This window comes from Artibeus jamaicensis, unplaced genomic scaffold, assembly GCF_021234435.1.
Source record: "Artibeus jamaicensis isolate MK-2021 breed Jamaican fruit bat unplaced genomic scaffold, CSHL_Jam_final contig_923, whole genome shotgun sequence".
NCBI classification, from domain to species: domain Eukaryota; kingdom Metazoa; phylum Chordata; class Mammalia; order Chiroptera; family Phyllostomidae; genus Artibeus; species Artibeus jamaicensis.
This window is the reverse complement of record NW_026522014.1, coordinates 3,315,954-3,341,204: the sequence shown is the minus strand read 5'-3', so window position 1 is coordinate 3,341,204 and position 25,251 is coordinate 3,315,954. Positions and strand designations below refer to the sequence as shown.

Here is a 25,251-nt window from a genome sequence, read left to right as displayed (position 1 = left end):
TTAAAGTAATTTACTGGCATAATGCCACCTCTAATAAATTGTTTGGGTAGAATACATTTAAGTCTGCACTTACAACGGATATAAGATACAGGTACTTATATCGGCACAAGTGTCATATAATGCAAAGCCGTGCATGCCAAATAAGCATAGCGGGGAGATCTAAGCAAACCATGAATACAGTGTAAGCCTAATTTGCACATTTATGACAGGCTGACTGCTATTTCACTATTATTCCCAGGCTACATAATATATCTTACTCGAAGAGCAAACAAATGCATTAAAAAGATAAGGACTATGTAGTGGTCGGGAGATGCATTTCCATTACGTCGGCACTGAACAGGTCAACTAAAAACAAAGGAAGGTAGACCATGCAAAAAATATGGCTGTCTGTAATAGCTTTTGCTTTTTTGAGGGATAATCTTGACCTGAAAAGAGTATTGATTAGATATAATAATGCTCATTCGCCTCTTTTTCTGTAGGGCATTACCTCCTTAAAAGGTGGTACAATTATCTGGATATATAACACTCTTATAAATTGTCAGTGTCCTGTAGTTCTAATATGTAATTATTCAGTTACGGACAAAGCCCTTTAATAATTCAGAAATTACATACCCTTTCTCCACGTGGTCCTCTATCTCCAGCTGGACCCTATGAGGAAGACATGAACAGCACCTTTCTAAATGTCCAAGCAATTTCCAGTGAACAAGCAAAGTGGTCTTGATAAAAATTACTCGGTTAGACTGATCTACCCACAATGTTACTAGATAATAGCTATAAAAATAGCACAATACAGTAAATAAGAGTATATTGTTTTTATTATAATTACATGTAATTTTTTCAGATTGGGACATTGGAGGCTATAGTCTCCAGTCATTAGGCCAATGTGATAACTACTGTTTTCAGAGACATGATGTCTGTGGATAAAATTACCATTTTGTTCCATCATTAACAGGATATTTTTATAGTTAAAGCCTTTTACAATAAACTTTCATTTATTACCCATAATTAACATAATAGTCATTTCATCTCCAGTATAAAAACAAGTCTTTTTCCCTTTAGTACGAAGATCATCAGTTTGTGTAATGTAAATGTAATTAGAAATGATTCTGGAAGATCAGACTTTATTTTAAACATCAAAGCTACTTTATTTTATGGCTTAGCTAGTGCATATTTATGTGGATAAATCTTGACAAAGTATTTTTCTTTGATAGCCTACTATAAATTTGGTAAACTTAAAAGTTATCACTGATCATTTCAGATATTATGGAGAAGTATTGGACTCTTACCTTTCTTGCAGTTCCCTAGAAAAGAATAAGTAAAAGATCATTAGGAGGAAAATTGCATACATGTATTTTAAAATGGATCTCATTTTCATGTAGTATACAAATATAGTTACAGAGTACATATATTGTGCATTACTATTATCTTAGCATCTCAAAGTACAACTATAAATTTTATAAATAAATAAAATATGTAAAGAACCAAAATATATACTCATCTAAAATTAGGCCTCAAATTCAGTTCATGAACTATGAATTTGTTCATAATTCTCTTGCAAATGATCCCAGGGGAACACCAAGGTTCTCTAGCTACAAAGTCTTCTGCTTTGTAGTAGAGGATGCTAAAACCCAAACTTCTACTGGATTATTTACTCTCTGTTTCTTATGGGTGTTCTTATGAGACTGGTCTTATTCAGTAGCCCCGCCCATTTTAGAAATTGGGGTGGGTACTTTCTAAGACAGCCAGAAAGGTTTGACCACGTGTAACTCCTGATGATTTTCTTGGGAATCCACGTTAGTCAATACCAAGGTAGCCTCCCCTACCTTCCCCACAGAGGACATTACTGTGGCTAAGGCAAAGTATAAAAAAACAGATTTTCAAAATAATTTTACGTACCTCTTGTAAAGCTGTAGAAGAACGGAAAAAAAAGGAAATAATTATTAGTATCATTTCATTGACCAGTAGCAGTGATTACCAACTAGATATTTTACTCTATAAAATCCACTTACCTAATTAAAGACCCAAGTGTACTTTTTATTTAAAGCATATTCTAATGCCTTGGAAATTATGTAGGTCAAAAGTATGGTAGGGACCAGGAGGGTGATTTGCATGCAATATTAACATGCAAGTATTTTGAATTAAATAGTTAATTATTTACTGATTTATAAATCTGTGAAATAATAATGTCTGAGGGTTATTTCTAATGCTTTGTAATTAAGCTGGTAAACTGCACAGGTAGCAAGACCAGTAAGTTGACGAGGAAATAATTTATGGTTTAGATAGTTTTTGATATAGAAAAATATTTCAAAAAAAGAAAAATTTAGGAAAGTATGTTACCTAAGTAAACTCTAGTTTTTATAAAACACTAAAGTTATTTAATGCCTCACTGAGTTTATACCATTCTTAATGTCCTTTTTCAAAGGGTCTAACTGGCAAATAAGTAACTATGAAAATGGATTCATTCAGACATCTGGAATTTTGCTTTAAATTGATTCACTTAAATTAGCTAAGTTCATTTTACCAATATCTGTCACTTTTTTCCCCTTAGAAGGCATTGCTCTGTATAAATGGAAAAAGTGTGGATTAAAAATCTTTAAAAATAATGGGGAAAATACACTAAACTAATATTCCCCCCTTAACCATAATTGCTATAAATTCTTAAAACTGAATCCCTTCCCTACAGTATAAAAAATATAGGTTAACAACGCAGGATATAAGTGTGGCCAAGCTGGCAGTAAGATGAATCACCCCTAAAAACTGCTTTAATTAGGTGGCCAAGAAGTGTGTCATTTGGAGTGAGAACATCTGTTGCAATAGTCACAATTCAGGAGGGTGGACCACATCCACTACCAACATTTAAGGGCAATTCATGAAAATTATGTTTAAATTAAATAAATAATATGTTTACTTTATTAGCTCCATCAGCAGGAAGAATAATTATGCCTGGACTTGATTAACGGAAGTCCTTATGATTTTGGAAATTTGACTTTTAATTACTCAGAATAAGCCATTTTAAGGCATGTGTGTTTGGTAACATTTATCTAGACCATGGTTGGCTGTGGGTCAGAAGGTGAGTGGCCTTTTGTATCTTCAAACTTCCCCAGGTCTGTTTTTATCTTTTCTCTAGGATCAAACTCCTCCCTCCCCCTGACAAGATCTCATAAAAAAATTGGCAATGTGAGTTTGTTCAGTGCAATGGCTTCTTAGTATCCACAGTAGGTACACTGAAAGTGGATGGAGGGAGAAAACACGGAGAAGATCTGCGTCAGTAATGATACAGTTATAGACAGGTGGCAGGTAGATGGACAAACTTTCTGGAGTGTCGGGGTTGAGCAGACACCCCTCAAATTCCATCGAGTCAGTATCTTTGGCAATTGGGCAGCCATTTTAGAGACAGAAACAGACTGATTTTCTTCACTCTATCCTGACATGGCAGCCTGGTCATAAAGCCTACAGCTGGAAAGTGGCCTTGGGGTCCATCTAATCTCTCTCCTGCATTTTAGGAAAGTTTGATTTGCCCAAGGTCACATGGTAATTAGGGGCAGAGTCATGGGAAGATCCCCAGTCTCTTGAGCCTCAGATCAATGTTGGTATCTCCCAATTTTCTGCGTTGAGAATGTCTGCTTGTTACTGGAAATACGTTGATGAAGTAACTCTCAAGCTCAACAAAAGACAGAGCAGATTTTGGTTAAATAATGTTACCATTTCCGTGATAATGAATGGAGAAGCTAAGATTACTTTTCAGCACGCATCCATTCCAAGCAACATCCACATTCCTTCCCTGACCCACTGACTGGCTGTATTGGGAATGGCTTCAGTAAGAAAGGCAGATAACCTCTCTGTGTGAACCTGAGAGTCTTCCATTATCCTAAGGCCTGGTCCCATGCGCTTTCATGGTCCTCCCTCCAGAGGGCGCCTCCTTCTCTGCCTCCTCCTCCTCAACATCCAGCCAAATCTTAAAACACCAGAAGAGAAAAGCCCGAAGAGGGTTAGTTTCATATTACTAAATCGGAGGGCTTTCTAAAGCAGGCCTCACGTTTTACAAGGTGGGCATAGGGCAGTAATGGGTCTATTAGGGCCTTGACTTCCTTAATCACATCAGTTGTTAATACCCCATCCTCAGGGAGAAGACCTGTTCCCTTTGAGCTTCACTAACCTGAGGACTCAGATCAACTTAACGGTCTCACTCTGAGTTCAGAGAAAAGTTCCCTAATTTTTGGTGAGTCGGGCCTTGCACGTTTTCATTTCTAAGATGAGTTCAATGTTTCTTATCAATGCCGGCTTCTCCAAATGTCAGAGGGCCTTCCCTCCAAGCTGCACCTCGAACTTAGCCCGGGTTTTCTTTTTCCTTATTACCCAGCCGGCTAAGCTCTCTCCACCCCTGCCCCAAACAAGCTGAAGGCACTTACATTGGCATGTTGCTAGGCACCAAGTTACTGCAAGCAGCAACAAAGTCCGCGTATCCACAAAGCTGAGCATGTCTACCACTTAGACATGCAGACTCCTTGTGTCGCAGAGCCCCTGGGTCACCGGCGGAGGTATCACCTGGCGGGCGCAGGCATGCAGTCGTGGCCGGTACCTCCAACTTAGCAGAAACCTCCTGCCGCCTTGGTGCTAAAATAATAAAGCCCGGATCTGCTCTATTTATACGGCCAAAGTTTCCCTGGCCCGAGGGTGCCTCCAAAAGCGCTTCCACCAATGGGAAGGCTGGGGCTGGGGGCCCGGGCAGCCACAGCTGGGAGGAGACTGCGGGGGCGCAGAGGAGGGAGCAAAGGGGGGAGGGACGTGGCCACGGGGCTGGCTTCTTAAATTGGTTCCATTCTTTTTGAGGACGTGGACACTTTTGAGGCTTTCAAGGGGAAACTCTGACTCGTAGTCTGCATACCTCCGCCCTCCCCATCCCCCCGCCCTCCTCCTCCCTTTCCAAGTTTGGAAACACTTTTGGACACGTCGGAGCGCTCTGCAGACACCGACGTGGGCAGAGTTTGCAGATCTCCGGGCACTAGGGCAGCAGTAGAGGGGACGAGAGGCGGTAGATCAAAGCAGGAGCTGTCCAGCGGGCCTCACCTTGCGCCCTGCGGGCACCAGCAGGGTGGAGAGGGCTCGGACGACGCGTAGCAGGCAGGGGAGGAGGAAGTCAGGACACCCCGCAACGTGGCACAGCCGGGGGGCCGCCCTTCCCCACCCCCTCCAGTTGGTCCCCCCGCCCCTCCCCAGCCCCCGCCCAGGTTTTCTCCGGCTTTGGGGAGTGTGTACACCCACTTTTGCAGCAGTAACTCTCTCTCTTTCTGTCTCTCTCTCTCTCTCTCTGTCTCTCTCTTTCTTTTCTGGCTCCAGGAGAGGGTGAGAGGGGGGTTCTGTAACTGGAGGATTGGGCTGGAGCCGGAGGACGCCTACTGTTGGGGGTGGGGTGGGGAGCAGGCTGAGGCGGCGGCGTGGCACCCAGCGCTCGGGAGATATGCTTTGCGCACAAGTTTTGAACACACTGGACTAGACCAAGTTGGTCCGTTGGGAAGTCCTTACACTTCGCTTCCCTCTGCTGAAGCTAATTTTAAACCAAGACTGGGGATTATCTGGCCCTGAGAAATTACTGCAGCAGATGGACCGGGACACCTCTTTTATGCGGCCTCCTTTTTGAGGTTGTGTTGGAGGATCCACGCCCTCCCGTTTAGGTTTCCATTCTCCCCCTCCTCTTTTTCTCAGACTTCTTGTCTGCATTTACTAGCTTCGTCCTGAGTCTGGACTCAGATAAGCTTCTAGTGAAACCCTCCGTTCACTGGCCCCACTCTTACAGGCAATCAATGCCCATGTACCTACCTACCTTGGGCCCAGCTCCTTCCACAGCCTGGGGGGAAACAGCCTAGCCTATCTTAAGGGGCTTCTAATTAGAATTTGGGGTCTTGACCTTGAGATACTGGGGTTGGAGGCCAGAACTCCTGAGAATTATGAAACACTGAGTGAAGTCAACTTCAGTAGGTGGTCCCTTTCCTGACCCTCTTGGGTGTCATTCCAGGCCCAGAGGACAAGCCACCAGTGTGGGGTTTTGCCTCGGCCTGCCCAGCACCCCAGGGAGGCAACCGCGGATTACTGAGGGTGCCCTCCCTTTCCAGAAGTCAGCATCATCACACAAGGGGCATCTTTAGGTCAACTCCATCTCCACCAAAGAGAAGTGGAGTGGGCTATAGCTCCTTTCTAGTCTTTTTTCCCTTTCTTCCCCCTTTCTCCACCCTCTCTCCCTTTTTGGACTTGGTCCTTTAAGGAAGAATTTCTACCAAATTCATCAGCAGCCACTTAAAAAGTAGGGGATTGAATGCTCATAAAGTTTTTGCTTCCTTAAATGGTTAACGAAAATAAAAGAGAACAACCAAAAACTATATTAAATGCTTCTTTTATTCTAATTAAGGTCATTGACTTGGACGGTAAGTTCGGAAGACTTTTAAAATCACTTGACATGAAGGAATTTGAAAGGTGGCAGGTTTGTTCTAGGAAGATGTTTAGAAAGAAGAACGATGCACAGTCAATCTGATCATTTAAATTGTAGAACAGTTTCTGGAAGTGCATACAAATGCTCAGCTAGTTTTTGAGAATTAGAGAACTATGAGTTCAAGCACACACGTATAAACTTAAAGGAAAAACTGCTCTGCACAGTGGACTGATAACTTGAAAAGCATTTCTGGAAACACTGATGCAAATACCAAATGCCCTCCCTGCTGATGTGGCAGGTTTGAAGCAGGCAGTCCTCAGTGATTGGTGGGAGGCGCTGGCTCCACAGGGAACAATGAAAACGGAGAAAACTGAAGGGGAATTTTTCTTTTTTAAAATAGGGAGACAGATCCCAGTTCTAGCAGTTTTTACACATTATTTTTGACCCTTTCTTTCTCTTCCTCGGCACTCTATGGGAAAGATAGTAAACCAAGTGTTGGTGTTATAGGAGGAATTCATTAATGCTTACAGTGAGATCTCTTTAATATTCTGTGCCTCCAAACAGCCAGAGGCGTTTCGTGTGAATGGGACTGGGGCTGGGAAGAGCGCTGACCCAAAGCCTAAAGGGAGTGTGCGGGGTGGCTGTAACCCTGTGTCAGTGTAGGGGAAGCCTGGTGACTGGGTGGGAGGAGCAGGCAGTAGGGAGGCTGTGGGGGAGGGGGGGGTCCAGGCTGAGTGTGGGGGATGGGAGAAGGGGAGCAGAGATCAAAGACTTCCACATTTTGCTGCTAGACAGTTGACACCTGAGTTCCTATTTCTGTTGCAAAAGTTCCTGAGTTCTGTTGCAAAAAAGATGATTTCTTCCACTCCCTGTGACTTACATATGACAAACTGGGACACACTTTGAAGTTTGGTGAAAGAATAGCAGGGTACCTGACTGCTAAGGGAATTCGGAACAGACTGAGAAGGCCGCGTTGCCTCGTGCTTTGACTCTTTTCTTGGATCGGAGTAAGCATCTGACTGCCGTCTCCTTTCAAACACTTATGAAGGATCCACCCTGTGAAAAGCATTATTACTACGCTCTCTCATTCTAGATCTAGCCCTAGTTGAGTCGGTTGTCAACAACTCCTAAGCAGGTATGCACTGACAATTAAGATGGTAGCTAAAAAGTTTTGAGGGCTGACTTGACCGTGTGATCGTCTTTTGAAAACCATTGAGGTTTCTGCCCTGGATGATATCAATTAGGTTATTCAGTTCTTGCTAATAATTTAAATGAGACCACATATTGTGAATTGCCCTCAGTGGGCTTGGAGTCTATTGGAGGATAGAGAAGAGTGTGGGCAATACTGTGATGGGGAACACAGAGAGCTTATGTGTTTATGGGAGGATTCAAGGCTAACAACTAATCTAGATTTAGGTGGGTGGAATCAAGAAGGGCTTCCTGGAGGATGCAACAAGTGCAAACCTTACATGTGAACAAGATTTAGAAGAGACAGGGACAGACCGGGGCAAAGAGGCGTGAGAAGATTTGGCAGTTCTGAGGAGTGGAAGTCTTTCAGCATGTGGCATTGTGGAGGGATGGAGGAGAATAGAGAAAGGAAATAGAGATGAGATTGGTGTGTTTAACAGAGACCAGATCAAACAGCACCTTTTAAGCTGTATCCTGGTGTTTGTGGGTTTTTTTTCTTAACTATTCAGTGGGGAGTGTCTGGATGATTTTAAGCAGAGACATTGTGTAATGAGTGAGTGCAATTGATGGAGAAAGACCGGAGGAGCATTGCAGGTTTCTGGCCATAGCGACTGGTTGCTTGTAGGTATTAGTGTCCACCCAGCTGGGAGACGTTTGAGGAGGAGAAGTCTTGGGGTGAGGGAGGGGAGGAAAATAGATCAAATCTGGGTATGCTAAGTTTTGGGTGCTTGCAGACAATTAACTGGACAGGTCTCGTAGATCATTAGCTATTTAAGCTTGAAGCCCCAAACTTATATTTGGCCTAGATTTATGGATAAGGGAGTCATCAGATTATTGAAGTCATTCGAGTGGAAGAAATCCTTCAGGTTTTATGTGTGTGTGGAAATAGACAATAACAAAACTTGGGACAAAACCCTGAAGAGCTCTAACATGTCAGCAATGAATCGTAGAAGAAAATCTGTGAAGGTGCTTAGGAAGCAGCAGCCACATGAGGTGGAAGAAAACCACGTGTCACCGTCACAGAGGGCAAGGAAAAGGTCGTTTGGGGGAGGACAGTGTAGGGTGTTCTGTTTCTGAGAGGTCAAGCAAAGGCTAAAAAGATGACATAAATGATCAGCTTGGAAGTCACTGGTGACCTTGGCAAGGATGGTTTCAATGGAATGGAATCCAGCTTAGAGAAAGTAGAAAAAGGAGGTGATAAACACATCTGAGAAATGCTTTGTTAGGTGATTTCATCGTGTGTGAACATCATGGACAGCACGTGCACTATCCTCGATGGCAGAGGCTACCACTGTAATTCCACGGGGTGTACTTTTATACGACAGGCAACAGGGTAGGTTTGCTTCCAGCAGCACCCCCATGATCACATTAAGTGATGCATTGTACTGCATGTTGTGACAGCTTCATCACTAGGTGATAGGGAATTTTTAGGTCCAGTATAACCTGTTTCCTTAAATTAAATTTATTCAGGTAACATTGGCTAGTGATGTATGAATTTCAAGTGCACACCAATATAATTTAATATCTGCATACTCTGTTGTGTGCTCACCACCCAAAATCTAGTTTTGATTATACTCTTGTGGGACTGCGTTGTGCATAGCAGCAGTTGCGGATCAAACATTGTTATTGGGCACATGACCATGCAGCAGAAGTCAAGAGAGAGCTGGCGTATAGTGTAAGGATGATGTTAGGCTTAATGTGGGAGAGAATTTTGCATGTTAGAATTAAATGTCCAAAGCAGATGTTTAATCTTACCTCAGTTTAAAGACTTCCATTGCAATGTTCTCCTTTTTTGGAGTTTCTTTCATTATACCCCTCCTCATTTGCTTTCAAGTGTTAAAGCAAGGAACACTTAACTGCTTGCAACTTTTTTTTTGACTTGGTAATAAATGATCAACTTTTGGGAGGTCCTTTAAAATGTGTAGACAGAGTCAATTTATCTCCTAGTTTATGAATACCAGTTTGATCTGGGGAATTAATCTGGGATTTAGTGCCCCATTTTTCAAGTTTAAAAATATGAAATAACCACTTGAGTATTCTTGTACTCATATTGATTGGATGGATATTGTTGCTCTGTGGTATCTTGTTATTGACTCTTCCATTGTGAATAGTCCATATTTCAGAGGGATCTATTAGGGCAAACAAATTCCAGCTTTAAATTAAGTCCACCAAAGTGATTTTTCTAACGGTTCCTAGATATCCTAGAATGGCTCAGGTCCATCAGTTGTATATTTTCAAAATGCTTAGCACTCCTAACATCTAGTATCTATCATGATGATAACTGATTAATTAATTAAAGGAGTCAATTGTTTATTGACTGACTTCACCTGAATGTAAGGTCTTTAATAGCAGAGATGACACCGATTTTATTCACACTTCCAACCCTTGATTTGGACATAGTGCCTACCGAACAATAGATACTTCACAAGAATTCACTCAGTGAATGAAGACTGATTTATCATGGCACAACTGGAGACTATGGAGCTCAAGTGTAAATTCTGGTTATTTTTTTCATTGATGGTTTACCACTTCACCCACATAGTTTACACTTTTTTTTTATTGATAGGTAAGAGTGGCAACGAACACATGAAATTTACTTGAATGATATGTGAATGCATTTTAGCCAATTCACCCAATAGTAGAATAGTTGTCCCTTGATATATCAAAAACATTTTTAATTAAGTCATATTTATGAAGAATAAAGTGATTGAAGAATAAGAAAAAGCTAATTTTATTAATTATAAAGTAACAAAATTTTAGAGTTGGAAAACAATGTAGACATCATCCAAATCATCATTGTAAATGTGTGGAATCATAATTTGTTTTTCTATCATATTTCTTATGCCTGGCTAATGTCAGGCACACAGCAGATATTCAATAAATTTTAGTTCATTAATTAATGTTTTATAAATGAGTAAACATCCCTACGGAAGTTATGTAATGAACTAACTTATGGTAGACCTGTAACCAGGGGATCTCCTGATTCCCACTTTCTTTCTCTTTCCTTTAAATTAAAATAACATTTAACATTTGTCAGGAATACTTTGCGATATTTAACCTGTATAACATTTTGAAGATTAATTGTTATTTTTCAGAGGAGAAAACTGAGGCTCAGAAAAGTTAAAGGTTTTCTGCAGATCAGTGGTTCTCAAAGTGTGGTCCCTGGACCTGTAACACCGGCATCATTTGAGGACTTGCTAAAAGCACAAACCATATGGCCCATCTCAGACCTCCTAAATCAGACACTCTGTGGGTTAGCTGCAGTCTGGGTTTTAACAGCCCTCCACGTGATTTCGACTGAGGAATGGTTAAACTGGAGATAGATCTAAATTTAACATCATAGAGAATAGATGTGAGCACGGTTAAATGAAAGAGTGGGAGAGTCGATATCAGAAAATAGTGACTCCCTTTCTTTATTCTTCACTCCCCAAAGCCCCCTTAATATCCCTTTCTGCTCTCTCTCTAATGTATATGTTGACTTCTTTTCTTGATTCTCCTTGATTCAAGGGGATAGGTAGCTAAATATTCTGAAAGACTATTAATTGTTCATTATCTACAGTATTTGTAACAACAAAGGAAGACTTTTAATCTCTTTTTGTTAATCCAAACTGTATTTAAGGTTATTTGGATAACAACATTTACAGCAGAAAAAATGTGTTCTGAATGACACACATTAACTTTTCAAGTAAGCTAAGTGTGATTGGCCCAGTGGTTAGAACTCAGTGCTAAGGAAGTCTGGATTGTAGCCTCAGGTCCTCTACGGACCAATTAACTTCTCCCTGTTACAGTGCTTTGGAATTCACCACTCGGTGGACCTGGCGTGTAATTCCCCAGTTTAGGTGAGAGAGGAAAGATTCATGGTTTACTGCAGATCCATTCATTACTCATTCTAGAGAACGCCCTCTGCCCCCAAAGCTCAGAGGATGCTTAGTTATATATTGACACCACAGACACGTGCTTCTACTCCCTGCAGTTCCCATGTCATGTTTTGATACTGGAATAAAAATGGCCTTTGGAACCTTAAAAAATGGCCCTTTCTCCTGAAACACCCAAGAGGCTAAATAAGAGAACAGATCTTCCTGTTTCAGAATGTGCAAGATGCTGGACTAAAACTGTCAGGGAAGTGATTACTTCTGCTCCTGAGTCCCCGCCTGGTTTTCTTACAGGGTCCTTGTCTTACCACTGTGCCTCCTAGGCACGCCATCACACCCAGTCCTGCATGGACTCTGGAAACAGTCCTGTCCTTGTGTACGATAAATTTAAGAAGCTCCAGTTGTAGCATTTCCTAGTTGCCATTCATTGGATTTCACTCCATGGCACTGCTCTTTTCCTGGGCTTCATATATCTCAAACCTAATCTAAATATTGTGTCCATTCTTATAGTATACCTTCTATATTCTATTGCACATGAGTTCCTTTTTTGATAACGTGCCTCTTTCCTCTATGATTGGCTTTTTTCACTTCATTCATTCATTCATTCATTCATTCACTCAGCAAATCTACTGTCTATGCAAAGTATAATATTGGAAACTAGGCCTGAACCATGATCTTGGCAAACTTCCCCTTACCACCCTTTCCAGACACCCTGGAGTCTGGAGCCCTGCCTCTAAACTTCAGCACCATGTCACCTTGTTCTTGTCTGTCACTGTTGCAGACCTGCCTGCTTGGATCTGCAATAGTGCTTCGCTGGGGCTCTGTATTCCAGCACCTGCTGTAACACCTGCATTCCTCCTCGCAGGACCTAACTGATGGTGGTCCTGGCTCGGCCCATCACACATTGGTTAGCTCCATGCTCTCCCTGCTTCTGTCTTCCAGCTATTGCCTGCTGCTGTGTCCATTTCTGTGGCACCTGCTCTCGGTCTCCACTTTTCTCTCAGAATCTCAGAGAGAAGAGGATGGGTTTGCCAGTTCCTCTAGCCACATTTTATATGCTCAATTGGATTGTATGCTCAATAAGCAATGGTGGTGTTCCTATTATATGCCAGGTGCAAATGCAGGGGTAGATAGAGGGATAAGATATAGAATCCAAGCTCAGAAGGCATCGCAGATATAGTAGATCCTTCCCAATTGTGAGGATAAGGAGACATTTCAGTTTGAGGTACTTAAGATTTCAGGGGGAAAATAAGGTGATAGAGGGACTAAATGCAAACCCTTATAAACCTCTGTATAATCTCTAAAGCAGAACTGTCAAGACGGCATGCTAAATAAGGAGAGCATCATGACACTTTTCACGTCTGAAATTACTAATAATGGTTATGGTTCAATTGCTTTCCATTTACCCTCTTTTGCTCAATAGACATATCTCAGGGCCTTTCTCCCCTGCCATTTCTATGAAGTGCCCATAAATTTGCTTTGCTGAAGATAATATACATATGAAAGGATTTCTGCCCCCGTATCTGGTTCTCCATCCAGCTTTGCAATGCCTTTCTAACTTCACGATTTTGAATTGTTGACTCCTGCATGCTGAGTCCCAGACTTAACTCCCCAGAGGACATGCCATCAGGACCCTCTTAACCGAGTGTCACTTCCCTCCTTCCTTGTAGCTGCAGGAGTGCCATTTTCAGGTCCTGGCTTACGTCTCCTCAAATTCCCTTGTTGCCCAAAGCCTCAAGGTGAAAACCTCTGTTACTGCCATGCCATCTGCGTTACTTTACTTTTTTATTCCTAACACCCATTTTTTTCTTCTAATTATTCCCAGTAGGAGTGACTCATGATTCTTATATATTGAAATTAAGATTCTTGTGGTTGGAAAAAAGGTACATAAAACTAAAACCGTCTAAACTGGAATTTCTCATTGACCAAAATTTGAAGTAGGGGCAATTCCCTAACAGGGAAGGGTTACTTTACCTCACAGAAGAAAATGGTGCATTAGCTCAGTAAAACAAAGGCATTCTGATCTCTGTTTCTCTGAGTCTGTTTTTGTTTTGTTTGTTTTTGTGGGTTTTTTTAGATTCACCTGTACGTGGAACCCAGAAGGCAAGGGTTGTAGAGATAAGTGAAAAGGAGAAGAAGAATACAGTCAATAATAGTTTGATAAGATTACCCGGTGGCAGATGATTACTAGAATTTGTGAGGTGATCACATTGTAAAATATAAAAATGCCGGATCATTATATTGTACACCTGAAACTAATATAACCAATATAAGATTGTATACCAGTTGTACTTAAATTTAAAAAGCTAATAAAATATTAATATAAAGACATATGATACTTTCAAGATTATAGAAAAACTCCCTAGGGTTTTTGAGATAAGTATTATAAACATACTCGGGTTGATGGACAAGTCAAGGGACAGAATAAAGATATTTGACCTCAAAACAAACAAAATCAAACCAAAGATGTTTTGCATTTATTCAGTGAGCAACGTATTAAGAAGGTCCAAGGGAGCCCACGAGGAGTATCAACGAGCAAGAACTACCTGATTTTTCTTGGGAAGGCTGAGCAGTGGGAGGGAACATTGGTACTGAATCTTAGAGGAATTCACCAGCTAGATAGGAAAGGAAAACCCTATCTCCGGAAATGGTATAACACGTGAAGAAGCAGGTGACATTTATTATAATTTCTAATTAAATAATTTCAGTTTAAATAGTCATTCTCAACTAGGACGATTTTGCCTCTGGAGGACATTTGGCGATATCTGGAGACACTTTTTTTTTGCTGTCACAACTGGAGCAGGGGCAGCATGCTACCGGATTGGTAGAGGTCAGAGATGCTGCTAAATATCCTACATACACAGGGCACATAATCACCCACCTCAAATGTCAACATTGTCACTGCTCTATCAGGTATGTCCCATGAAGACTTGGACTATGCCGGTCCTGTTTACCTCTGTGTCAGCAGGACCTAGCATGGTTGGAGGCAGAGCTGGCACTCATTCAACATTTGTGGAGTGAATAAAGACATGAAAGAGAATGGGAAATGTTTGGGGAGGGGAAGTGCAGCATCCTCAGATAACGTCTTTTCATTCAATGTCATTTTATTATAATGTTAATGAGAGAAAAATGGATTCTTGACCATGGCGTCTGTCTGTATGGAATTTCCTGTTCCCCCCTGTGTCTACATGGGTTGTTTCTGGGTGCTCTGATTTCCGCCCACACCCCAAATATGTGTGCATGAGATGAACTGGTGAGTCTCAATTGTCCCAGTCTGAGTGTGTGTGTGTGTGTGTGTGTGTGTGTGTGTGCGTGTGCGTGAGTGTGCCCTGCAATGGAAGAATGTGTTGTCCAGAGTGGGTTCCCACCTGGCACCCTGAGCTGCTGCAACAGGGTTTGGCCACCCTTGATCCTGAAACTAGAATAAGCAAGTTGGAAAGGAATTAGTTTATGTACTTGTGTTTTTTAAATCATCTTTCTTAAATGTGTGTATACCTCATATTTATTTCAACGTTTGAATATTAGTAGTTTTTATTTTGTTTGTTTGTGTTTTTTACAAAATTTATTTAGAAATTTGGTGTTTGGTGACCAGAAATATGCCCTAGAAATTTAACTCTAATTTATATCAATCAGCCCATGGTAAAATTGGTTTTGTTTTACATCTTTTCACTTAAAAATCACAATTTCTAAGAACCTATCAAAGAGTTTAAGTGAGAACTTACAATACATATTCAGAGTTAGAAGTTAGGGTATAATTAAAAAGCAGTGGGGAAATAAGGCTATTGGTAAGATAAAGGGTATCTTGTGCTATATTAAGGAGTCTTTCTTTAATATATAGTCCATAGATAGAACTACTGGATGATTTCAAGCAGGAGAATGATCCCATCTGAATCATGTTTTAATAAGATAACCAAGTATCGTTGCCAAGATCTGGAGGTTGAGCAGCCATGTAGAAAGTATCATAATAGTACAGGGATGATGAGGGCTTGATGTAGGGCTAAAGCAGTAAAGATAAAGAGAAGAGGGCTGGTCTGAGAGCTGTTTAAGACTTAGAATGGATAGAACTTGGTGATCAATTAAATATGGGAAATGGAGAAGTTTTTGCCTTGGGCTACTAAGTGGATGTTGATGTCATTGCTTGAGATGAGAAAAATAGGAGAAGCAAGATGTTTGTGTGTGTGAGCTTGTTTTTGTATATTCATTAAAACCCGAACATATATCACTATATTCAACAGACTTTTGATTTGCCATTTATATAGGCACTGAGGATATCATGATATATAACTCTGGTCCTTAAGAAGCTGATATATTCAAAGCAGCACTATTCCCAATAGCCAAAAGGTGAAAACAATTCAAATGAGTGAATGGGAAAATGCAATGCAGCATATCTATATAATGAAATTTTATTCAGTGATTAAAAGAAATTAAATACTGATATATGTTTCAACGTAGGCGAACCTCAACAGTAGTATGTTAAGTGAAGGAAGCCAAACATAAAAGGTCACATAATATATCATTCTATTTATTTGAAGTACTCGGAATAGACCAATCCACAGAGGCAGAAAATATATTAGTAGTGGCCAAACGGCTAGGAAAAAGGGGCAATAGAGAATGACTACTTAATGGACATGGGGGCTTTGATGATAATAAAAATGTTCTGAACTCTATAGCAGGTAATGGTCGTACAACACCATGGATGTACTAAATGACACAATATTATACTTTATAATTTTACATTAGGGAATTCACATCTCTCTCTCTCTCTCTCTCTCTCTCTCTCTCTCTCTCTCTATATATATATATATATATATATATATATATATATATATACTGGAAATATGTCCACATTAATTCTGTGGTTTTCTGTCTGAAGAACTGCTTTATTAAAAACCGTTTGTAAAAAATATTGCTTTGATTATGCTGTTACAGTTGTCCCGATTTTTATACCTTTGCTGCCCCCGCCACTACCCCCTACTCCCCTCTGCCATCCTCCCACCTTTGTTCATGTCCATGGATCATGCATATACATTCTTCAACTACTCCATTTCCTATGTTGTGCTTTATATCCCCATGGCTATTCTGTAACTGCCTATTTGTATTTCTTAATCCCCTCACCTCTTCACCCATTCTCCCACACCCCCTTCCCATCTGGCAACCATTAAAATGCTCTCCATATCCATGATTCTGTCTCTGTTCTTCTTGTTTGCTTAGTTTGTTTTTTAGATTCAATTGTTGGTAAGTATCTGTTTATTGCTATTTTATTATTCAAGGTTTTGATCCCTTTCTTTTTCTTAAATAAATACCTTTAACATTCCATATATAATGGTTTGGTGATAATGAACACCTTTAGTTTTTTCCGGTCTGGGACATTCTTTATCTACCCTTTGATCTTTGCTGAGTTGAGCAATCTTGGTTATAGGTTCCTGCTTGTAATGGCTTTGAACATTTCTTGCCAATCCCTTTTAGCCTGCAAAGTTTCTTTTGAGAAATCAGCTGACAGTCTTATGGGAATGCCCCTGTAGGTAACTAACTGCATTTCTCTAGCTGCTTTTAAGATTCTCTCTTTACTTTTAACCTTTGACATTTTAATTATGATGTACCTTGGTGTAGACCTCTTTATATCCATCTTGTTTGGGACTCTCTGTGCTTTTTGGACTTGCATGTCTATTTTCTTCACCAACTCAGGGAAGTTTCCTTTCACTATTTTACAAAATAGAGTTGCAATTTATTGCTCTTTTTTCCCCCTCCTTCTGCCACTGCTATGGCTCATTTTAAGTTGTCCCAGAGGCTTCTTAACACTATCCTAATTTTTGGAGGAATTTTTTTCTTCTTGTTCTTCTGCTTGGTTATTTTTTGTTTCCTTATGTTCCAAATCATTGACTTGATTCTTGGCTTCTTCCACTCTACTGTTGATCCCCTGTAAATGTTTTCTTTATTTCACTTAGTGTATCCTTTGCTTCATTTCATGTGAGTCATTCCAGAGACACAAAGTGGTTCCATCGATGTCTTGTGGACCAGTCAATGGCAAAGGTCTGAAATAGCACAGTTCACTGATTCTTAGATCTTTAATCTTTTCCTTCTATAGACTTCATTCCAAAAATACTTGTACAAAGTACAGTCAGAGGATGATGGTGATAATTCAAAGAATTACAAATGAAAAAATAATTGTTTAAGAAAGAATAGTGGAAGCTCATGACACAACTTGACATTGTATGACCTTTAATGTTTTACACGGATTTTCCAAAGAGCACTAAGAAATCTGCGCTGTTTAAAAATTGTTTGTAAAAATGAAAAATGTGCTAAAATATGTACTGCAGTAAACAGTAAGGGATTAGAAGAATAGTTCCATGCTTAACTGAAGATATTTTCCTAATGTAAAATGTAAAAGGACTATATTTACACCTTTATTTTCTATACCTCTTTTTAAAAATAGAATCTTATTTCCGGTATGTTTACAATGTTATTCAAACATGGTAATGAACAACTGAAATCATTGAATAGTTAGGATGCTCTATTTCTCAATATTGGAAGAAATATTACTTTAACCTTCCTCCTTTTCAAGTGAATCATTTATCCATTTATTCAACAAACATGTATTGAATCATGGCCATTGAAGAGAAGAATATTTTAGATGATAATTGCCTTCAAGTTGCTCATAATTTAGTGGGGAAATGCATGAGTGAAGCAAAACAATGTGATAAAGGTCTTTCTGTGAAAAACAAAACAGAGGTCTCTAACTTTGCCTGAGAATATTAAGGGGGGGTGCCCAAGAGAAGATGATGAGTCTTGATGGTTGAGGATTTGTTAGGTTGTCACTGCAAAAAATACACAAAATATGCAAAAGCATCTCAGCACGGTGGAATAAAGTTATTCATTTATTAAACATTTATTTTGTGTTCACTATGTCTCAGGCATGGTAGTAGGCATTGATAATCTATGAGGTTCCTGGCTTCTTGATCTTAAAGTCTAGCAGAAGAGATGGGTATGAAACAAGTCTGTACCATAAACTGTGGTGGATCATCTGACAGGGGATCTGTGGGGTGCAATGGGAGTCCATGGCAGGGGCTGTAGCCATGGGACACAGGAAAGGACTCCAAGAAAATGACAAACACAGAACTAGAATGGTATTTCAGGCAGCTTGAGCTCCCATAACATAGTACCATGGACTGGGTGGCTTAAACAACAGACATTTAATTCTCACAGTTCTGGAGGCCAGGAAATCTAAGACCAAAGGAGCCCACAGATCTGGTGCCTGGTAACATCCCTCCTCCTGGTTTACAGACTGCTGCCTTCTTGTGTAATCATATGGAAAAGAGAGAAAGAGGCAGAGAGCTTTGGCCTCTCTTCCTCTTCCTAGAAAGACGTGAATTTCTCACCCTCATGATGTCATCTAAACCTAATTATCTCCCCAAAACCCACCTCTAATACTATCACATATGAATTTGAAGTGTGGAGGGGGACACAAATATTCAGTCTATAACAAATGGTGCCATGTAGGCAAAGGAAGGGAATCGGTGAGGTAGGGGTTGAATCCATGGAGGTATGTTTCAGGTAAGCCAGAGGACAATCGATGAGGGCCTTGAATGGCAATTCTAAGAAACAGCAGCAGTGAGAACACCCACCAAAGAGTGTTAAACCCTAACCCAAATATTAACCCAAGCCCTCCAAATCTAACTCTAATTCTAACCATAATCAGGTTTTGTTTAGAAAGATAACTCTGTTTGTGGTCTAGAGAATGAACTGAAGAGGGCTGAGTGGAACATGACCTTTTAATAAATGTTTTAATCCTCACCTGAGAATATGTTTATTGATTTTATTTAGAGAGAGAGGAAGGAAGAGAGAGACACGAGACAGAGAAAGAGAAAGAGAAAAACTGATGTGAGAGAGAAACATTGATCCATTGCCTCTTGCATGCACCTGGGCCAGGAATCAAACCTGCAACATTCTGGCAGACAGGATGACTCCCCAAACAACTGAGCCACCTGGCTAGGGTGGAATATGATTCTTTAAGAAACTTTTCCAGCCCTGGCTGGTATAGCTCAGTGGATTGAGCGGGGGCCTGTGAAGCAAAGGGTTGCTGGTTCCATTCCCAGTCAGGGCACATGCCTGGGTTGCAGGCCACGTCCCCAGTAGGGGACACATGAGAGGCAACCACACATTGATGTTTTTCTCCCACTCTTTCTTCTTCCCTTCCCCCTCCTCTAAAAATAAGTAAATAAAATATTTCAGAAAAAAAGAAAGTTTTCCAGATGAGAGATGAAGTTAGTGGTACTTGGAGAGATAACACTGCGGTAACATTTCTGAGATAGAGAATCCTAGCTGAAGAGTATATTTGAATTTGAAAAAATATGGATTTCATTTTCAGGCATATTGTGTTTTAAATACCTGCATATAATTTCCCATGGCTTGAACATGGTGGGGTGCCAATGGTAAAAATCAGAAGAGAAGTAGGCATCATTCATGTCACGGAGGATAAAGGTTCATCTGGTAAGGTATAGAAAATCATTGAGGGATTCTCAGAAGGGCATTTCTGTGCTTTAATTTGTATTTTAGAATGTTGATTCTGGCAGTGAAAAAGATGGATCACAAGGAGTTGGGATTGGATGCAGGCAGTTAAAAAGCAATTGCATCACATAACATAGTGGTGGTGGGTTGGACAGGAAAAGGAAGAGAGCACTTGTATATTTCAAGAATAGGTTATAGAATTTGTTGACAGAATATCAGGTTAAGCAAAAAAATTGTGAACGTATGGGGGCGACTTTCCTTGCAAGTCCCCCCGGGCTGCCATGGATGAGAGTAAATATGACCAAGACATGATGTAATCTGCTTAGGAAGGAGAAGTGGCCATTTTCCCAGAGGAAAAAGACCGTGGGCAGTGGCCAGTTTCTCAGGGGGAAAAAGGCCAGCAGCGGCCAGTTTCTCCGAAGAGAAAAAGGCCTCGAGCCCCTTCCTCTAGGGCTTTTATTGGGTTCTAATACACAGGAATACAGGGCAGCAAGGATCAAACAGTAGATAACATTTCAAAGAAATCTGAGGGCTTAGTATGAGTGAGTCTGTCAGGAACAGAGTTTTAGGGTTTCCTGCTTGAACACTTAACATATGAATTAAAACACTCTTAGCAGAGCAGATTTCACACGTTTATCAGGAAGTCTTTGTGATGTCAGATTTTTCCCCAGGACACGCTCTAGCAAGGCAAGGAGCTGCACCTCTCCCCAACAGGTATTCAGGCTTAAAAGTATTAGAGCCAGGAAGCACTTTTCCCAGGAACATGGGGACTCGGGCTTTGTCAAAGATGGGGGGTGAGAGTTCATTGCTCTTTGTTGCATCCCCCAAGTCCTCCCGTGATGGCCTCCCAAGTGATGGAGTCTGACTTAGGTTGCCCTTTCTCTGAGGGATCTTACCCGTCACTGACTTCCGACCAAGCTTTGGGGGCAGGGAGAGGAAACTGAAGCAGCATTTGCTACCAGAGACAAGCTTTGTCTCCTTTGGCTTGCATTCCAGACGTAGTCACTAGCCCTTAGCCACAGGGAGTTGAGACACAATTCCTAGAACCAGGCAGAGCGGTCTACAACATGAATGATTCCTAAGTGTCCATTGGAACACTGAGTGGATGGCGATGTCATTAACAGAGGTGGGAAAAGCAGGGGAAAGGCAGACCTTGTGAATTTGAACTCAGACTTACACATTGTATGTTGGAGATGATGGAGGATACCCATCTGTTGCTCACTAGCTGGCAACTGCTGCTGGCTTCTGTGATGTTACCATTGGTAGTCTTAATAATGAATGACCTATTACAGTTTCCCTCTACAACTCCTTTCTTTCTCTTGGTCCCTAAAGACGAGCCTCCTCCTCTCTCTTGTACACTATTGCCATGAAAAGACCTTTGATCAAAGAGATAATGGAATATCACTATCACTAAATGTTGACTCTTGTTCTATGAACTCGGTGCTAGCCTTATATAGGCAACTAATTCTGGATGTTTCTATTGGAATGTTTTGCCATTTTCTCAATTCAACATACTCACATCTAGGCTTCCCAAAATCCTTCCATTATATTCAGAATGCTTATGAATTTTCCTGAGTCTGTTTGCATAATGATATTCTCTTAGCCATACACATCTGAAACCTCAGGATAATCTGACTCTCCCAGAATCTTTGTTGTTTAAGTTTAGTTATCATATAGTTCTATTTTTCCCCCACCAAGATGTCACTTATTTCAATTCTTCTTATATAGCTATCCTGAATGTTCTAGCTGATAAAAAGAAAATAAAAACATTTATTAAGACCCTACTGTGTGCCAGTTAATCAAAGTTGCTCAGGATGTAGTACCAACAAAAGTTTATAAGAGAAACAAAACCCTAGTTGAATCTTGAACGATAAATTGGGATGACACAGCAGATAAAAAGAGAGATACCTAGAAGAAGGGTCGCAGCAAGAACAAGACTGTTGGGGCTTAGAAAGGTATGGCCTATTTCAATCACCCTCTATTGTTAGCAGAATGTGGCTGAAATAAGAGTAGAGAGGAATCAAATCAATTATCCTAAATAAGGGATGTGTTACAATACACTCTACCCAGATTACTGTCCCAGCTTCTAGCTATGTTTTAAGTTTATTTTTTATTGTATTTTTTCCATTACCATTTGTCCTTCTTAGGCCTCCTACCCCGCTACAAGCACCAACTTATTGTCCATGTATCCTAGTGCCTCTGATCTAAGTACTATATTTTACACGGTATTTACAATGTTTTCAAAGTGCTGTCATATACACGACTCATTTAGCCATCACAACAATCCCTTGAATTAGCAGCAAGATCAAGTTAATAATGTTCTCAATATTGACAATGCCAAGTTTAGACCCTAGATCATCTATATCGAATTGCCAAAAGCTTAGCATTTGTCTATGACTTTTGTATATTTCTTCCAAACGATCTTTCATACAACGCTATGATTTTAATTCTACTGCCCCAAACCCTTTGTTAGCTCTCTGTTATCCTGTATCAGCAAGAAGAGCCTCTCTGTTTGATGTTTCCAGGGCTCTCCATAACCATCAGTCATATTTATGTCTTGTTTTCCACTCCGCAACAAAATGTGCCTTTGTGCTTTGGTTATATGTTGCTGCCTAACAAACTAGCCCCAAACTTACTGGCTTAAAACAACACATTTTCAATTTATGAATCAGGAGGAATTCAAGTAGGGCTTAACTGGGTGATAATTCTATTCCCCTTTGTATTAACTGAGGTCACTCTGGGTTCAGCTGGCAGCTGCTCTTGTCCAACTGGCCCAAGATGGCTTCGTTCATATATTTTTTGCCTTGGCAGCAATGACTAAAAGGTAGGCTCAGCCAGGACTGATGACAGATGTGCCTCCATGTGGCATCTCTAGCACAGCAGTTGAATTTCTTATTTGGCTCCTGCAGTGTATTCTGAGACTAAAGCAGAAGCTGCAAGACTTCTGCTGCCTTAGCCATGGAAGTCATGCAGTGACACTCCTATGACATTTTATAATCATAGAGAGAGATTCAGTGGTGACAGAGATTCAAGAGGATGGGGTTATCCAAGGGTATGGTTACCTAGAAGCATTGTTGATTAGGAAGTCACTCTTAGAGAATAATAAACACATTTGACTTTAGTTAAACACGTTCTTATAGCACATGTACAAGCCTTGCTAATTCCTGCATCTGGACCCCTCCCCATGTTGCTCTTTCCATCCCATCTCTCCTTTGACTCACCCAAATCCTTCCAGTCTCTCAAGGATTGTTCAAGCCTCATCTTGAGTGTTTTGAATCTTTCTCTGAATACTCTTGTTCCCCCCCAACCTTTTCCGTATTAAAAATACAATAGTATTTTATAGTCTGGCACTACAGGACCAGCAAGGAGGAGACCGAATTGGAAATATTTAGATGGAAGAATCACCAGTGAGCTACTATGTACAGAATCACAGACCACCGGATGAGCCGTGGGTTTGGGAGGAAAGATCCATTCCCCTCTGAACACATTACTCTGGAGCGCAGTGAAAGAGCCAGATGGAATCTTGCAAACAATAAAGGAAGGGGAATGGAGATTGGGAGAGGCATCTGGGAATCTCCTGGTGAGGAGGTGCTAGTGGAAGTTGTGGGATTGCATAAATTTGCCAGAGGAGAATCTGGGAAAATTAAGAACAAAAGAGCCAAGGGCAAATTTGGGGGGAATTTTTGTAGCAGAAAGAACATGAAGATTCAGAGAAAGAGCAAAAAAATGAGAAGAGATCTGAGGGAGTGCAGAGCTCCTTAATCTAAAAAAGAAGGGGCATCAAGTAGGTAAAGATAGTCAAGTATTAAGGCTTGAAATGTGTTTAAGAAGCAGGAGACTGAAGAAGACCATTGGATTTTATGATTAAGAGGTCATTGGCACTGATCTAAGAATCATTAGCAGGAAATCTAGATTGTACTCAGTATAAGTGGGAAGCAGGGTTAAGAGGCAGGAGTACTGAGGGCAGACTGGACACTTTTTCAAGAAGTTTAGCAATAGAGAAAAAATAGGATGTTCTCTGCAAGAGAATAACAAATGGTACTTTTAACAAGGACTGTCCTTTTCCGATGGTAGTCATTAAGTGGGAGTAATGTGTGCATCTGTGTGTGTGGGGGCAGGTGGGCATACACCATGTAGCAGTGTTTTTCAAGCCAAGCCCGGCATTAAAATAACTGGTGGACTAACTATACTTTCTAAGGCCCCAAACCAGACTTACCGAATGAGAATTTTTAACAGTGGGCCTCAGGCATCTTAGGATGAAAAAAGCTCACAGACACTGACCGAAGGGTTTTGGTATATCTGGGGACCTTGGGTTTCACAAAAGGGTTGGTGTCTTCAAGGAGTTAGGGCAAAAGCGGAATGAAGTTGTTAAAATGGAAAATTGTAAAATAAAAACTACAGTAAGAATTCAAGATGTAATAAAGTAAACAGAGAAGACAAATATCTCCAAATGAAGACAAACATTTTAGCAGGTATGGAAAAATCATATACTTGAGACAGATTTTTTTTTTTGCCTTAGCAAGCAACGTGGACAATTTTAAGCAAGTCTGTCATCAGAACTCCAAGCTATTTTCCTTTTCCTCATTTTTTTCTTTTTCTTTTTAAACTGGGCTGGGGGAGGAGGGTAAAAAGAATGTGGTTTGTGAGGCAAACTAAACCTCAGGAATTATTTCAAACCAAACACTCTTTCTAACTATTTGAAGTCTGGAAGCCTGGATATTGGGGGCAGGGTAGTGAGCCAAACTTTGTGGAACCATTTGTCATTTCCTGGGAGGTGCCCTGCACTTAACCCTTAAGGGCAGCACATCTGAATAGTCTTTGAGATTTGACCAAGGGCAGGTCCAATCCCAGCCTTTTCCTCTATCCATTTCAGATTGTTGTTTCCCTAACCTACACTTCAGTGGGAAAGAGATGGCACCTGTGTGTGTGTTTTCACAGCAAAATCTTTATTGAAATGCAAAGTCTGGCTTTTGTTATGTGGTAGTGGGCCAGGAAAGGGTTACAGAAGCCTGTCTGTTCTTGATGTATAACAGCTGGTAAAAAGCACAGCCCTTCCCTCAGCAGTACTAACCCACAGCCATCACCATCCCCCACCGCCTCTCCACTTAGCTAAAACTTTGCAAAGTTGAAATCCAGTGGTGAGCAGAGGAAGCAGATTTAGTTCTTCCATTTGGGGAGGACCAAAAATGAGATTGTTGTCGTTAGAAGGAGATTTTACGTGCAACAACCGGTATGCAGTCTCCAAGATTCATGGTTGGAGTG

The 25,251-nt window shown here is 40.7% G+C and overlaps 1 protein-coding gene across 1 annotated transcript in view; it reads right to left on the bottom strand.

Annotated features, from left to right (window-relative positions):
- Positions 1 to 4,839, bottom strand: part of COL1A2 (collagen type I alpha 2 chain) — a 36,325-nt gene extending 31,486 nt beyond the window's left edge. The window contains exons 1-4 of the mRNA XM_037142777.2: positions 4,410 to 4,839; positions 1,897 to 1,907; positions 1,287 to 1,301; positions 613 to 648 (exon numbers count right to left, since the gene is read on the bottom strand). Of these exons, the coding sequence (XP_036998672.2) occupies positions 613 to 648; positions 1,287 to 1,301; positions 1,897 to 1,907; positions 4,410 to 4,479 (132 nt within the window). The 5' untranslated portion in view covers positions 4,480 to 4,839. The remainder of the gene's footprint in view (positions 1 to 612; positions 649 to 1,286; positions 1,302 to 1,896; positions 1,908 to 4,409) is intronic.
- Between the last annotated feature and the right edge of the window lie 20,412 nt (positions 4,840 to 25,251).